The sequence below is a fragment of the Rhinoderma darwinii genome, chromosome 3 (genome assembly GCF_050947455.1).
Source record: "Rhinoderma darwinii isolate aRhiDar2 chromosome 3, aRhiDar2.hap1, whole genome shotgun sequence".
Lineage (NCBI taxonomy): Eukaryota > Metazoa > Chordata > Amphibia > Anura > Rhinodermatidae > Rhinoderma > Rhinoderma darwinii.
The window spans coordinates 170,911,049-170,923,617 of record NC_134689.1 but is presented as its reverse complement, the minus strand read 5'-3'; the positions used below and the strand labels follow the sequence as shown (position 1 = coordinate 170,923,617).

Below are 12,569 nucleotides of genomic sequence, written 5' to 3'. Positions count from 1 at the left end.
GACTGCAAAAAGATAGGACATGTCTTATTACAGCCGCATTTTGCGGTCCAGGCTCATTAAAATGAATGTGCACGGACCATGATTTGCAGGCGGTCTGCGGGTGACACTCCGCGGCCGTCCGAGACGCAAATCACGGCCGTGCACACCACTACGGTTGTGTGCATGAGGCCTAAGGGACTGTTATTAACTTGTACGTGTTTGAATCTTTTCATGTATCTGCATTTATAGAATAAACGTAATAGCTCCATCAACTCTTATGTGTTTTTTTTTTTTTTTTAAATAATGGTTAACAATCCTTAGTGTTTGAGAACATCATGCCTTGGAGCTTTACGTTTATAACACAGAAAACACTGTGAAATCTCCAAACATGACATACGCTGGCAGCAGTGTAAGAAAATAGAACTTGACTAAAAGGTTTAATTATAAAGTTCCTGATCAGATTTGAGACACTGTAAGTAATGAATGTAAATGGTCAACATGCCAGTTTGGGTTATATCCCATCCCATTACACAATGTTTTATTTTGGTGCAACTTGAGTTCTTACATAAGTTTAGCTGAGAAGATAGCATCTATCTTATTAAACCTCAACTTCACTGAAAATCAAACAATTCAAGTGTGACTCGGATATTCCTCGATATCCCAACCCTTCTCTTGTCACAACAGGGGCCATGAAGCTGAGATGTGGGAAGCTTTTTGCTGGGATCCTCACACTATAGAGCTTCTTCAGCTGCTTCTGAGCATTTTTTTGTACTGGCCTATCACAAGTTTGGAGGATGCTTCAGTGGACCTAGGTTCCGTCACAATAATGGGGTCCAGCCGCATCATGGCTAATAAGGTCCAGCAGCAGACAATTCCATCATAAATATCAATAGTGTTGCTACTGGGGAGTATTCCTTTTTTTGGATAATTTCACAAATAATCTATACGTCCTTTGGAATGTGTGTGCAATGTTAATTGTAAAATATACTGTGCAAATAAAATTACATATATACATGTTCTGTATAGCTAGAGTATTGGTCTTTTATTACACTGATGGTCATATTTGCTGCTAACCTATGCCCCCACTGTAAAAATAAAATAAAACATAAATACAGTAAAATTTAAAAATAAATAAAATGCGGAAAAAAAGCCCCCTCTTGCCAAAAGAGTGCACGCCTTTCCGAAGGTGGGTTTGTTCTCGGCGTTATATCGACTTCATACCATTCATGTTAGATATTTTTCTTATCCATACACCACCTTCCTATGCACTAATATTTTGACCCTTTCCCGCCCACACCGCAAAAATTAACTGGCTATTGAACTGGTCACTGTGCCAGGAGTCTATTATTATACATGCTGAGTTTGATGGCACCTCACGTTCCTGCACACAGTGCCATTGGCAGGATTAATGTGACAGCCGGATTATCTACTGTGACAAAGAACTGAAATAACCACCTTCATGTCACAAAAAAACCTGCTTTGAATCGGTAAATCGGAAAAAGCACAGGTCATTCAAAACATATGTTGGTTCCTATTAGAGATGAGAAAGTAAGCAAGAACAATACTTATGTCCTCTAAAACAATGGCGGCTAGAACGTGGAGCTGTGTTGTATCCTCCACTGTCTTTATTGGGTGAATTACAGGTCCCTATGTACATTCATGTGGATCTAATTTAAATGTGTTGTCCAGGATTAGAAAAAAGAGTCTGCTTTTTTTTTTTTATTCCAGAAACGACTCCATACTTGTCCATGAGATGTGTCTGGTATTGCAGTATTTATTCGAATGGGGGTGAGTTGCAATACTCTATATATCCCATGAACAACCCCATTTTCTAACTCTGGACAACATTATTTCAGCACTATTTATATTGTATTTAAAACCTAATTAAGCTCCGACAATTCCTTTTTGCCTTTATTTTCTGCCACTATAATGCTTTCAAATCACATTTTTGTGATAACTACAAGCACTCTTCGGTACTAGTTACTACTGATAATTGTTCTCTAGCAAGTTAAATGGGTAAATTGATTTCTATAAGGAAGAAACCATGTAATATATTATTGAGGCTATCGAATAGAGACTTTATTTAAGTTTTATGAACTCTAACCAAAATGCAATTTCAGTAATCAGAGGCAATGTTACCATTATTTTGTGTAAAGTTGTCCCTCACAGTTCTGGAGTTTTGAGTAATACTTGTGATGGCTTGGAGGTATAGATACAGTGGACACTAGGTTAAATACTGTAATTGAGAACATCACTTGGGAGTGTTCCAGGATGAGCAGCAAAGCAGATTTGGAAGACTGAGTATTACATTTGCATGTCTTCTCAGCTGTCTGATGGCTCCAAAGGGGATGAACTGTTTTACACTGTCATGCAACACTGTTCCTTCATTTTTGCTGGCATATTTATTAAATGCTGTTTAGAAGAAACAGTTTTCCCTAATGAGTATTAAGGATACATAAACAGATATGCTCATCCAATTATAAATAAAATAGTGAGGAAAGGGACCACCCCAAGTGTAAAGAGAACACACAAGGACAAGAAAACGCTTTTCCATGCATTGTTCTTCTGGACCCTCATTGTATATGCTAAATTAAGTAAATCACTACATTTAAAGAGTGGATTTTATTAAATTATTACATTTCTATCAGACTTTTGCATAAAGTATTATGTAAAATAAAATTCCTTAAAATACTGTAATAATATGAATGTGGATTCCTAAGAGACATTGAACTACTGAATTTGACTGATTATGAAATCCATAATGTAATATAGAAAACATATTTTCACACCTTATTTTATGGATCCAAATGACCCTACAGTCTTCGTTTATACTGCACAGATTTTTGCAGTGTCAGATTTTTCTGTTCTGTATTTTGTCACAAATTGAGTATTCTTTCTCAGTTTATTGTAAATGAAATTGTATGCTGCTTGTAGATATGTCATGTTAGTAAATTTGCACAGAGATATAAAACTGCTGTGAGCAAAGGTCAAATAACCAACCTATTTCCCAGAATAAATTGTAAACTAGGTTTACTTTAGATATATTTTCCTTATATACAGTAGGACCAGAAATGTTTGCGTTTCCATTTCCCCTTGTGCTTGTGGCTAAATATATTAGAATTGAGTAATCCAAACCTTTTTATGATTTTATAAATTTAAGCAATAAAGAATGCAGACTATTGCCATTATAGCTTATTGCTATTCTGAAAGAAACGTAGGCTGTTTAAAAATACCGTATAGGGTAAGTTCACACTTAGCAAAAATACAGTTTTTTTGCAACTAATTTCATTGCGGAAAATCCCCCGCATAATACAGTAGCAGCAATGTGGATGAGATTTGAACAAATCTCATCCACAAGCTGCGTAAATGATGAACTGAAAAACCACTCAGAAATTGACCTGTGGTTTTTTAATCCGCAGCATGTTATTTGTATTTGCAGAATCGCTGCTTTTGTGTTGCATGTTTTCCCCATTGAATTCAATGGGTAGGTAAAACTTGCAACAAATAGCAGATGTTGCGTGTTTTGCAGCGGAAAAGCAGCGATTCTGAAAAAAAAATAATCTTATACTCACCTAGAATTCTGTGCTTCTTTGTCCAGGTCGGCCTTCTGTAATGATGTTTCATCCCATGTGACCGCTGCATCGGTCACACGGGATTAAAAGTTATCCCAGGAGGCCGGGCTGCCTGACTTCAGAGGGTAAGTATGTGGGTTTTCTACTGGCAGTTTCCACAGCGGACGCTCCGGCCGAAAAACTGCACCACAATTTGTAGCGCTTTTTCATCAGAAATTCCCTGCGGCGCCCAGGGCGGACAAGCTGTGTGCTTTTACACAGCATATCCATCCTGCGTGAACATACCCATACCGGGCTGTCTAAAAGTCTACGGTTTATACCATAATTCATTTACAGTTTGCTAGCTGATGGAATTACTTTGGGTAAAAAGAAATTTTTCTTTCAGGACTGGCAATTTCCTCATTTCATGGGTGATGTCGATGTGAATCTCCCTGGTTTACCTACTTCTCACATGCAGTTCAGAGTGCCATACTGCCAAAGAATATTTAAAGAAGAATATCATATACATATAACCGGTATGTTTCCAGATTGGTGATGATATTGTAAACTGTTTTAAAGATGACCTTTGCACTGACATTTTTTGTATTGTTCATTTGCTTCCTAAATGCAAACTAAGTAACTTTCTAAATAGACTTCTTTCGTACCATTATACTGCTGTAGAGTCTGTGTAGCTGGTTGTTCTGCTTATGACATAGATTCGACAACATACTGCTCCTGTCTTTGTCCCTCCCTTCTCTTAGTGTTAGGCCGGGTTCACACGAGCATGTTCGGTCTGTAAAATATGGACCGTATGTCGGCCGCATTTCCCAGATCAAGCAGGGAGACCGGCTCCTAGCATCACAGTTATCTATGATGCTAGGAGTCCCTACCTCGCTCGGAAAACGTTCCCGTACTGAAAACATGATTACAGTACGGGGCAGTTTTCCTGCAGCGAGGCAGGGACTCCTAGCATCATAAATAACTATGATGCTAGGAGCCCGGCTCCCTGCAGTGTGTTCTGTCCGGGAAATGCGGCCGACATACGGTCCGTATTTGATGGACCGAACATGCTCGTGTGAACCCGGCCTTAGACAGAGCAGCAGGAATGCGGAGTAGGTTGTACTCAGAGAATCCAATTCTTTAGGGAGGGTAGATCACACAGGCTGTCAGTATCCGAATATAGAGGGGGAGGAGAGCACACACTGCAGTCTGAAGGGTGGAGGAGGGAGGGAGTACAGAGAGATACAGGCTGTGTATCAGGCCTCATGCACACGACCGTAGCCATGTGCATGGCCGTAATTTTCGGGTCGGCCGGACACGGAGTGACAGCCGCGAGCCGCCTGCAAGTCGCGGCCTGTGCACATGGCCGTGGCCATTATTTTCAATGGCTCCGGGGTCATGCACGGACCGTGGAAACAAATGAATGGGGCCGCAATTCTCCCGTGGATTTTCAGGGGAATTGCGGCCGCAAAAGCACGTTTGTGTGCATGGGGCCTAAGAGTAGAGCGAAAAGAGAGCATCCACGGCAGACTATGCAGAGGAAGGGAGGGATAAATTACACAGACTATGTATCAGTATACAGATAAAGGAGAGAACCCACAGACACTCTACAGGGGGATGGAGGGGGAAATCACACACTTACAGCATCAGTGTCTGTCAGAAAACGGAAGAGAGATGCCATAGGAGCTGTAGAAGGGAATGCAGTACAGGAATGAAGCTGTGCTGATACATGAGAGCTAGTAAAACAAGCAGCATTCTGGATTCACAGAGCTCACATCCTGCATGTATTACTGAGAGGGACACAACCATTGCAGTCCGAAACTAGGGGAAGGCTGTAAACTGCATATCAGAGGGTCTAACATTTTATGAAGAAATAAATGTTACAGCTTGAAATTTAGTGCAACTTTGTTTTGTATCTCTGGGCAAACCAGTAACATATAGTCAAATGTGTCCATAGTCTTTATATTTAGTTATACAGAAGCTGTGCAGTAGTTTGAGATGTTATGGTTTGTTAAAAAATATTTTGATATCTATGCAACTTTGTTATTCCTTATGTGGGCTTTCATATCCTTAAAATTGCTATTGTGACATATTTTTACAAAGTCTGGTCATGCTGTCAATGGGTTTCAACCCATATTTCATGGACATTTTTTAATTGTGTTCCTTTTTATTATAAATGGTAAAAAAGATATATTTAGGAGATGCAGAATACGTTATTACAAGAAATTGATCACAAATTGATATAGTCCATGCAGCTGATCTGGATATGTAATGTTGACAAAGATCTATATTAGTTGCATATATAAGGAATAACATTATTTCTGGCCATTATATGACTTATATATGGTATTTTTTTTTAAGTACTCCCCTCTGCCTATCTTTAATTCTCCATTTTCTCTGAGCTAGAGGGAGGAGTAATTCTGCTATCATGTCTGCCATACACTGCACACAAAAACTCGTAGATTACTATATATATATATATATATATATATATATATATATATATATATATATATATATATATATATATCTCAAAAAGAAAGCAGCAGAGCTTCAGAGTGGGTGGGTGCAAAAATAATCTTCCTGGAATCTACGAGTCCATTTATCTTGAGAACAAAAATTACAGGCAGCACTTCAGGTAGTGAACAAATGAAGAGGTGTGTTTATTCACCCAAGCAATGTTTCAATCCTACTCAATGGGACCTTTCTCAAGGCTCTCTCTCTCTCTTTTTCTCTCTCTCTCTCTCTCTCTGGGTAGCGTCTGTGTCTCTCTCTCTCTCTCTCTCTTTCTGCTCCTGCTATCTCCCCCTGCTCCCCTCCCCCCTCCATAGGTGGGCAGCAGTGTGTGTGTGTGTGTGTGTGTGTGTCTCTCTCCCCCTCTCTCTGCACCTGCTCTCCCCAACCCATAGACTTCTATAGGTATCACCTGTCTCTCTCTCACTCACACACACTTTCTCGCGCTCTCTCTCTGCTTCCTCCTCCTGCTCACCCCTCCCCTCTCTATTGACTTCTATGGGCAGCAGCGTTTGTGTAGCTCCCTGCTCCTACTCCCTCCTACTTCTCCCTCCTCCCTTTACCATAGAGTTCTATGGACAGGATGTGAAGAGACGCATCCTTACTTCCTGCAGTCCATCTTCTCTGTTCTGTAACTAGAGACCGATTTTGCTTGACAACAGGGGGTGGACAGCAGATTACAGAAAGGGAAACAGTAACTTCACACAGAATTTGCATGGGAAAAAATAAGTAAGTAAATTACAAAGTTGATATATATCAGGTATATTCTTAGATTAGCATAAGTTGTTTGAAAAGCTAGTGTCCATTTAAGAAATATTTGTTATTTTAAACATATTTAGGGAAATATGTATACGCTCCCTATAAAGATGTGATTGTTGAGGTGCAAACCAATAGTGTTTATCTTTCCAGCTGATAATAGATTTACAGCACATATAAGGTGAAATGCTTTTAATTAGAACCCGTGTTTTGTCAGCCTGTACCAAATATACACGGAAAAGTCTGCAGTTTTGATTCAGACAGTATAATTAAATATTATACACAATTCATTTAAATCTGTTTAAAGCTGTGACCCCACATCCATATTCATGACACAAAGACCAAAATAATTATTGTATGTGATGCAACTTAAGGGAAACTGTCACTAGATTTTCAGTCACTAAACCACCACTATGCCATTATACTGCTGGGGAATAGCTTTCTAAAAATGCCCTGTCAAAAATGTCAGTTTTAGAATTATATATTAAAAGAATTCATGATACAGCACCTGCTGTAAACAAATTACATGAGAAGAGTCATGTGGGTGGTTCCAGTCTCCTGGGAGTCACGCAATACTGGAGGCTTCTAATGACCTGTCCCAGCCTGTGGGATACAGTCAAGCCAGGAGTGTGTGACTCCTTAGGAGATCGGGGCCGCCCACATGACTCTTCTTGGGTAATTTACATACATAGTGTGCTGTATTATACGTTCTTTCTATGCATAATGCTAAAAGGGTCGCTTTTGACAGGGGCATGTTTAGAAAGCTATTCCTATAGCTCTTTTTTTTCTTCCTGCTGCTGCTGTGTGAATTTTATACTAGGTTTAAAGATCACTACATATAGGCCCGTAAACCATCTTCATGCACAATATAACATACCAAACATTGTATAGTGTCTGTGCATTATGTTTTCCAGTGCTGCACGTTATATGCAATGATCACCCAGGACAGGACCGTGGCATAACATGACCTGTAATTAAATCTCTCATTTACAATGCAGCCACCCCCCCCCTCACATTGTAAACATATTGGGCAGTAAATAATCATCCTATGATACTCTGTACTTACAAGTTTGATTGTAGTGATTTGTAGAAAAAAAGTTACATTCACAATCATTATCACCAATAGTACTTGTCAAATTCATCTTCATTTTAAAGAGTATTATGTTTAGTGTTTTATGGATGTTTGACGTATTATTTTTATTATGTTCTTTAATGCAGGTAAATGGTTTAACTATGGGATTATATTCCTTGTCTTAATCCTTGATCTTAATATGTGGAAGAATCAAATCTTTTACAAGCCTTCTGCATATGGTCAATATATAGGCCCTGGCCAGAAGATATATACAGTTGAAGATGCTGAAAGCTTACAAAATCTTAATCAGACAACTTTATCATGGGAATGGCGATCAAACCATACTGATCCGTATACTAAACAAAGTTATGTTGATGGTGATATGTTCTTACACAGTAGATTTATTGGAGCAGGTCTGAATGTGAAATGCTTGGCTTTTATTCCAAGTGTTATGGCATTTGTGTTATTTGGATTCTTTATTTCATTATTTGGACGTTTCCAGAAAAGTGAACAAGGAATGGAAAATAAAGATAAATCTTACAAACGCATCAACAGGAAATCTCCTTCTGAACACAGCAAGGAAATGGGAATGACCATAGAGAACCTTCAGGCTGTTGTAGAGGAACCTTTATGCCTACATGATCCAACACTTCTAGCTCCAAGGACAAAAGAAAATGAAATACAAAAAGCAACAGAATCCGATAATCTCTCTTCTTTAACACAAGTTGAGCCACCTGCAGACATTGTTCCTTATGATGAGCCAATTAGTTAACAATGATACAAGAAAATGTTGCAATAATATATATAGATGTGTTCTTACTTTTACCCTTTGTAATAATTATGTACATCATTTTTACAAAATGCTCATAGGTTACAAATTAAAATGGTGCTCAAAAAAGTTACAATCTGCACATTTTTGTATTTCGCTATATGTGCCTATTTATGACATTCCTTAAAATAAATTTGTCAAGTTATAGAGACTTCTCCTGATGTGGAAAACTACCAGATTGTGAGACTGTAGCTACAACCACTCTCTGTACTGGCACTGATCCATAAATATCTTTCGATGCCACATATTTAAAATTACTGGATCCAAAAAGGGGTAGTAGGAAAAAAGAAAAACATGGCTGCTTTCTTCCAGAAATAGCACCACTCTTGTCCATGGGCTGTGTCTGGTATTGCAGTGAAGCCACATTTACTTAAATAGAGCTAAGCTGCAAGAACAACACAGCCAATGGACAAGAGTGAAGCTGTTTGGGAAGAAAACAGCCATGTTTTTCTAATCTTATACAACCCCTTTCATTTCAGAAAGGTGTATTTTCTAAACCTCACAGAAATACAAATGTTTAAATGATATAATAAATGAGAAATCTAAATATAAGGCTGCAAAAGATTAGATCTTTTGTGCTGGCGAACTTCCATATGTAGTTAAATGTGTCTATCATGACATATGTGTTTTAAGAAACAGGTATGCTATTTATGTAGATAAATACACCTTATCTATTATACTGTATCAACAGCATTCATGTCCATATCAACCTAAGAGACCAAATGTAACCAATTATTCAAGTATTTGTAAAGGTTAATGAAAAATTTGCAATTCATTTCTTCTTGAGGTACGCTTTTGATGGGTCTTCTGTTTTTACTGTAGAGCGCAATTCTGTCCATTTTTGTTAAAGGGGTTGTCCAGTTTAAAAAAAACATTTCCATACACTCTATGAGGGACTTGTGAGGTTATAAAGGGGGGTACTGTTCAGTATTCTTATCTCATGGTCAGAGTAGAGCGGTTTTTAAGAGCATCTCCCGCTCTGGTGGACCTGACCTGTCCTGCATTATACAGACAACCCATCGATATGAATTGACACTGTGTAATGCTTAATTTGCCCTGTGTGGTTGCGCTGCAGGAAAATTGAAAACTTAATGCCAGTTTTCCCAACAGATCACAGCTGATCACGGGGGTCCAAGCAGGAAGACACTTTGGGATCTGCTTATTGTCAAGGTGACCTTCTAACAAGTAGGGATTGAGCAAAGCAGAGAACTCCTTTAACCCGTTAGTGACCTCCCCATAGTGTTTTTACGTCGGTCACTAATGGGCTTTATTCCGATGCAATTGCCTTTCTACGGCGCTGCATCGGAATAAGTAAACAGAGCAGGGAGCTGTCAAATCTCCCTGCTCTCAGCTGCCAGAGGTATCTGAGGGCTGGGGGCATCCCTGCTCGACCGGGTGAGATCGATATTAGTATCGATCTCACCCATTTAACCCTTCAGATGCGGTGCTCAATAGCGAGTGCCTCATCTGAGTGGTTTTGGAGAGAGGGAGGGAGCTCCCTCTCATCCCACTGACACCCGGCGATAAAATCGCCGAGTGTCTGTGTCTCCGATGTCAGCTAATAAAGGCCCCCAGATCTGCCTGTAGTGAATGCCTGCTAGGTCATGCCAGAGGCATGACCTAGCAGATGCCTGTCCATTTTACACAGACAAGCATAATACACTGCAATACAGAAGTATTACAGTGTATTATAAATGTGATCGGATGATCACATAGTGAAGTCCCCTGGTGGGACTAGTAAAAAAGTAAAAAAAAAGTTTAATAAAAAGTGAAAAAAAAAAATGAAAAACCCACTTTTCCCCCTTACAAAATGCTTTATTATTAAAAAAAAATAAAAATAAAGTAAAGAAGTTGCACATATTTGGTATCGCCGCGTCCGTAACGACCTCGACTATAAACTTATTACATCATTTAACCCGCACGGTGAACGTCATAAAAAAAACAAAAAACATGCAAAAATTGCTTCTTTCTGTGAATCCTGCTTTAAAAAAAATATGATAAAAAGTGATCAAAAAGTCGCATCTACTCCAAAATGGTACCAATAAAAACTACAAGTCGTCCCGCAAAAAAATCCCTATACAATTGCATCGGCGAAAAAATAAAAAAGTTATGGCTCTTCAAATATGGAGACACAAAAACAAATAATTTTGAAAAAAAGCATTTTTACTGTGTAAAAGTAGTAAAACATACAAAATCTATACAAATTTGGTATCGTTGCAATCGCAACAACCCACTGAATAAAGTTATTGTGTTATTTATACCACACACGCTAAAAAAAGGTGACAACCTTCCTAGGTGCCATTTTGTTGTGACATCTAACATGAACATATATACCCTAGAGGCAGACCGCACGGCTGTTATGGGGCCCATGGAGAGAGGGAGCCAGCCCTTTTTAAAGGTTGTGACGGGATGTTCATGGATCCACTTTCCAAAGGTCCCATAAACAATAATGTGGAGCATTAACCTAGGGATCATAAAAAGAAGATGGAGAGAGGAAGGCAGGTAAACAAGCAGCAAGCCCCTTTATCCCAAGAGGTATTGGGTTGTGGTAGATTTACCTGGCACCAGAAGGGGGCTCATTTTAATCTTTACTATAGGGCCTTTACCTCTATGTATGCCCCTGACTTATAAATCCTGTATATATTGATGGAAACTTTCTATAAGGTAGAAGTAAATAGTACAGTGTAGTCAGAGAAAAGCAAACTATTATCAAATAGGCTGCTACAGGTTACATTATATGGTCTGCTTGAATTAAATTATTAAGTTAGAACTATACTGTATATTTAATGTACACAAAATAGTTAGTGCCTTGATTGTAAAATATTTTTATAAGCCACTTTTTAAAATGTATTTTTAAGATCTTTTATGTTGTATTTATTTTATCTCATGATTTGCTTAATATTTTGGCACAATATCTATGTATTCTAATAGACTTGTAGCTGAGTTTGACAAAAGGAACAGTATATAAGCCGTTTATTGTTTGTTTGGTAAAGTGAATATATGTAGAAAAATAGTGACAGACACTATGTACATTGTTTCCTGCGTGCTAGTTTCAATGGTGTTTTAGATCTGAAGTGTCATTATTTCAGAAATACTGGAGTTAAAATCACTTAATGGAAAGTTTGCACTTTGTATATTTATGTGCATAATAGATGTACTTCGTTACGTGATCGTTGTGTTTAATGTTACAAGTCAAATGTAAAGTTACTAAATTGAAGTCTAGCTGGATTCACAGGTAATGTAAGTTTTGTGTAAGGAGTTTAAGAACATATTTTTAATATCATAGTACAGAAAATTTAAGACTTAACATGTATACTAGCATATAATGCAGTAAATTTAATGTTAAACAAAAGTGTTTTGTGCCCTAATAAAATGGTAAAAGCTTAGAAAACTTCCTATATTTTGTGTCATTATTTTAACTTTTAGTCTGTGAAATGGAGACTATGGACCTAAAGCAGCTTTGGATTGTTCAAAGGGTGTTAAAATGTCAAGTTCCTTCAAATTCACAATTCATGGATGGTCAGGGTTTTTTTTTTTTATAGCCTTTGGAGACCACAATAATATATATGGTATTTTTTTTTCCCATGTCCATGGCTGCTCCAGAATTTGTGACTTCTACAAAGACACTGGGTGTGATGGGCGGTTGGAGGGGGCAACTCCCCTTTTTAATGGCTTAGATGCGGCGGCCATTATTGACTGCGACATCGAAGTGGTAAAATGAACGGGATCGAAGTGATCTATAATTCTGCCCATTGCAGTGGAGTGTCGGCTTAAGGACACCACATTATAAGTGCCCTATTTCCTACACAATGTGATCGGCGCTGTAATGTAGATAACAGTGTTTTTTATTTAGAAAAACGATCTATTT

At 38.3% G+C, this 12,569-nt stretch overlaps 1 protein-coding gene across 2 annotated transcripts in view; it reads left to right on the top strand.

Moving 5' to 3' along the window:
* The window catches only part of TMEM117 (transmembrane protein 117), a 384,863-nt gene extending 372,803 nt beyond the window's left edge, over positions 1-12,060 (top strand). For both annotated transcript variants that reach the window (XM_075857038.1, XM_075857037.1), the window contains exons 7-8: positions 3,937-4,066; positions 8,019-12,060. In XM_075857038.1, coding sequence (XP_075713153.1) covers positions 3,937-4,066; positions 8,019-8,644 — 756 coding nt within the window. In that variant the 3' untranslated portion in view covers positions 8,645-12,060. The remainder of the gene's footprint in view (positions 1-3,936; positions 4,067-8,018) is intronic.
* Positions 12,061-12,569: the final 509 nt, after the last annotated feature.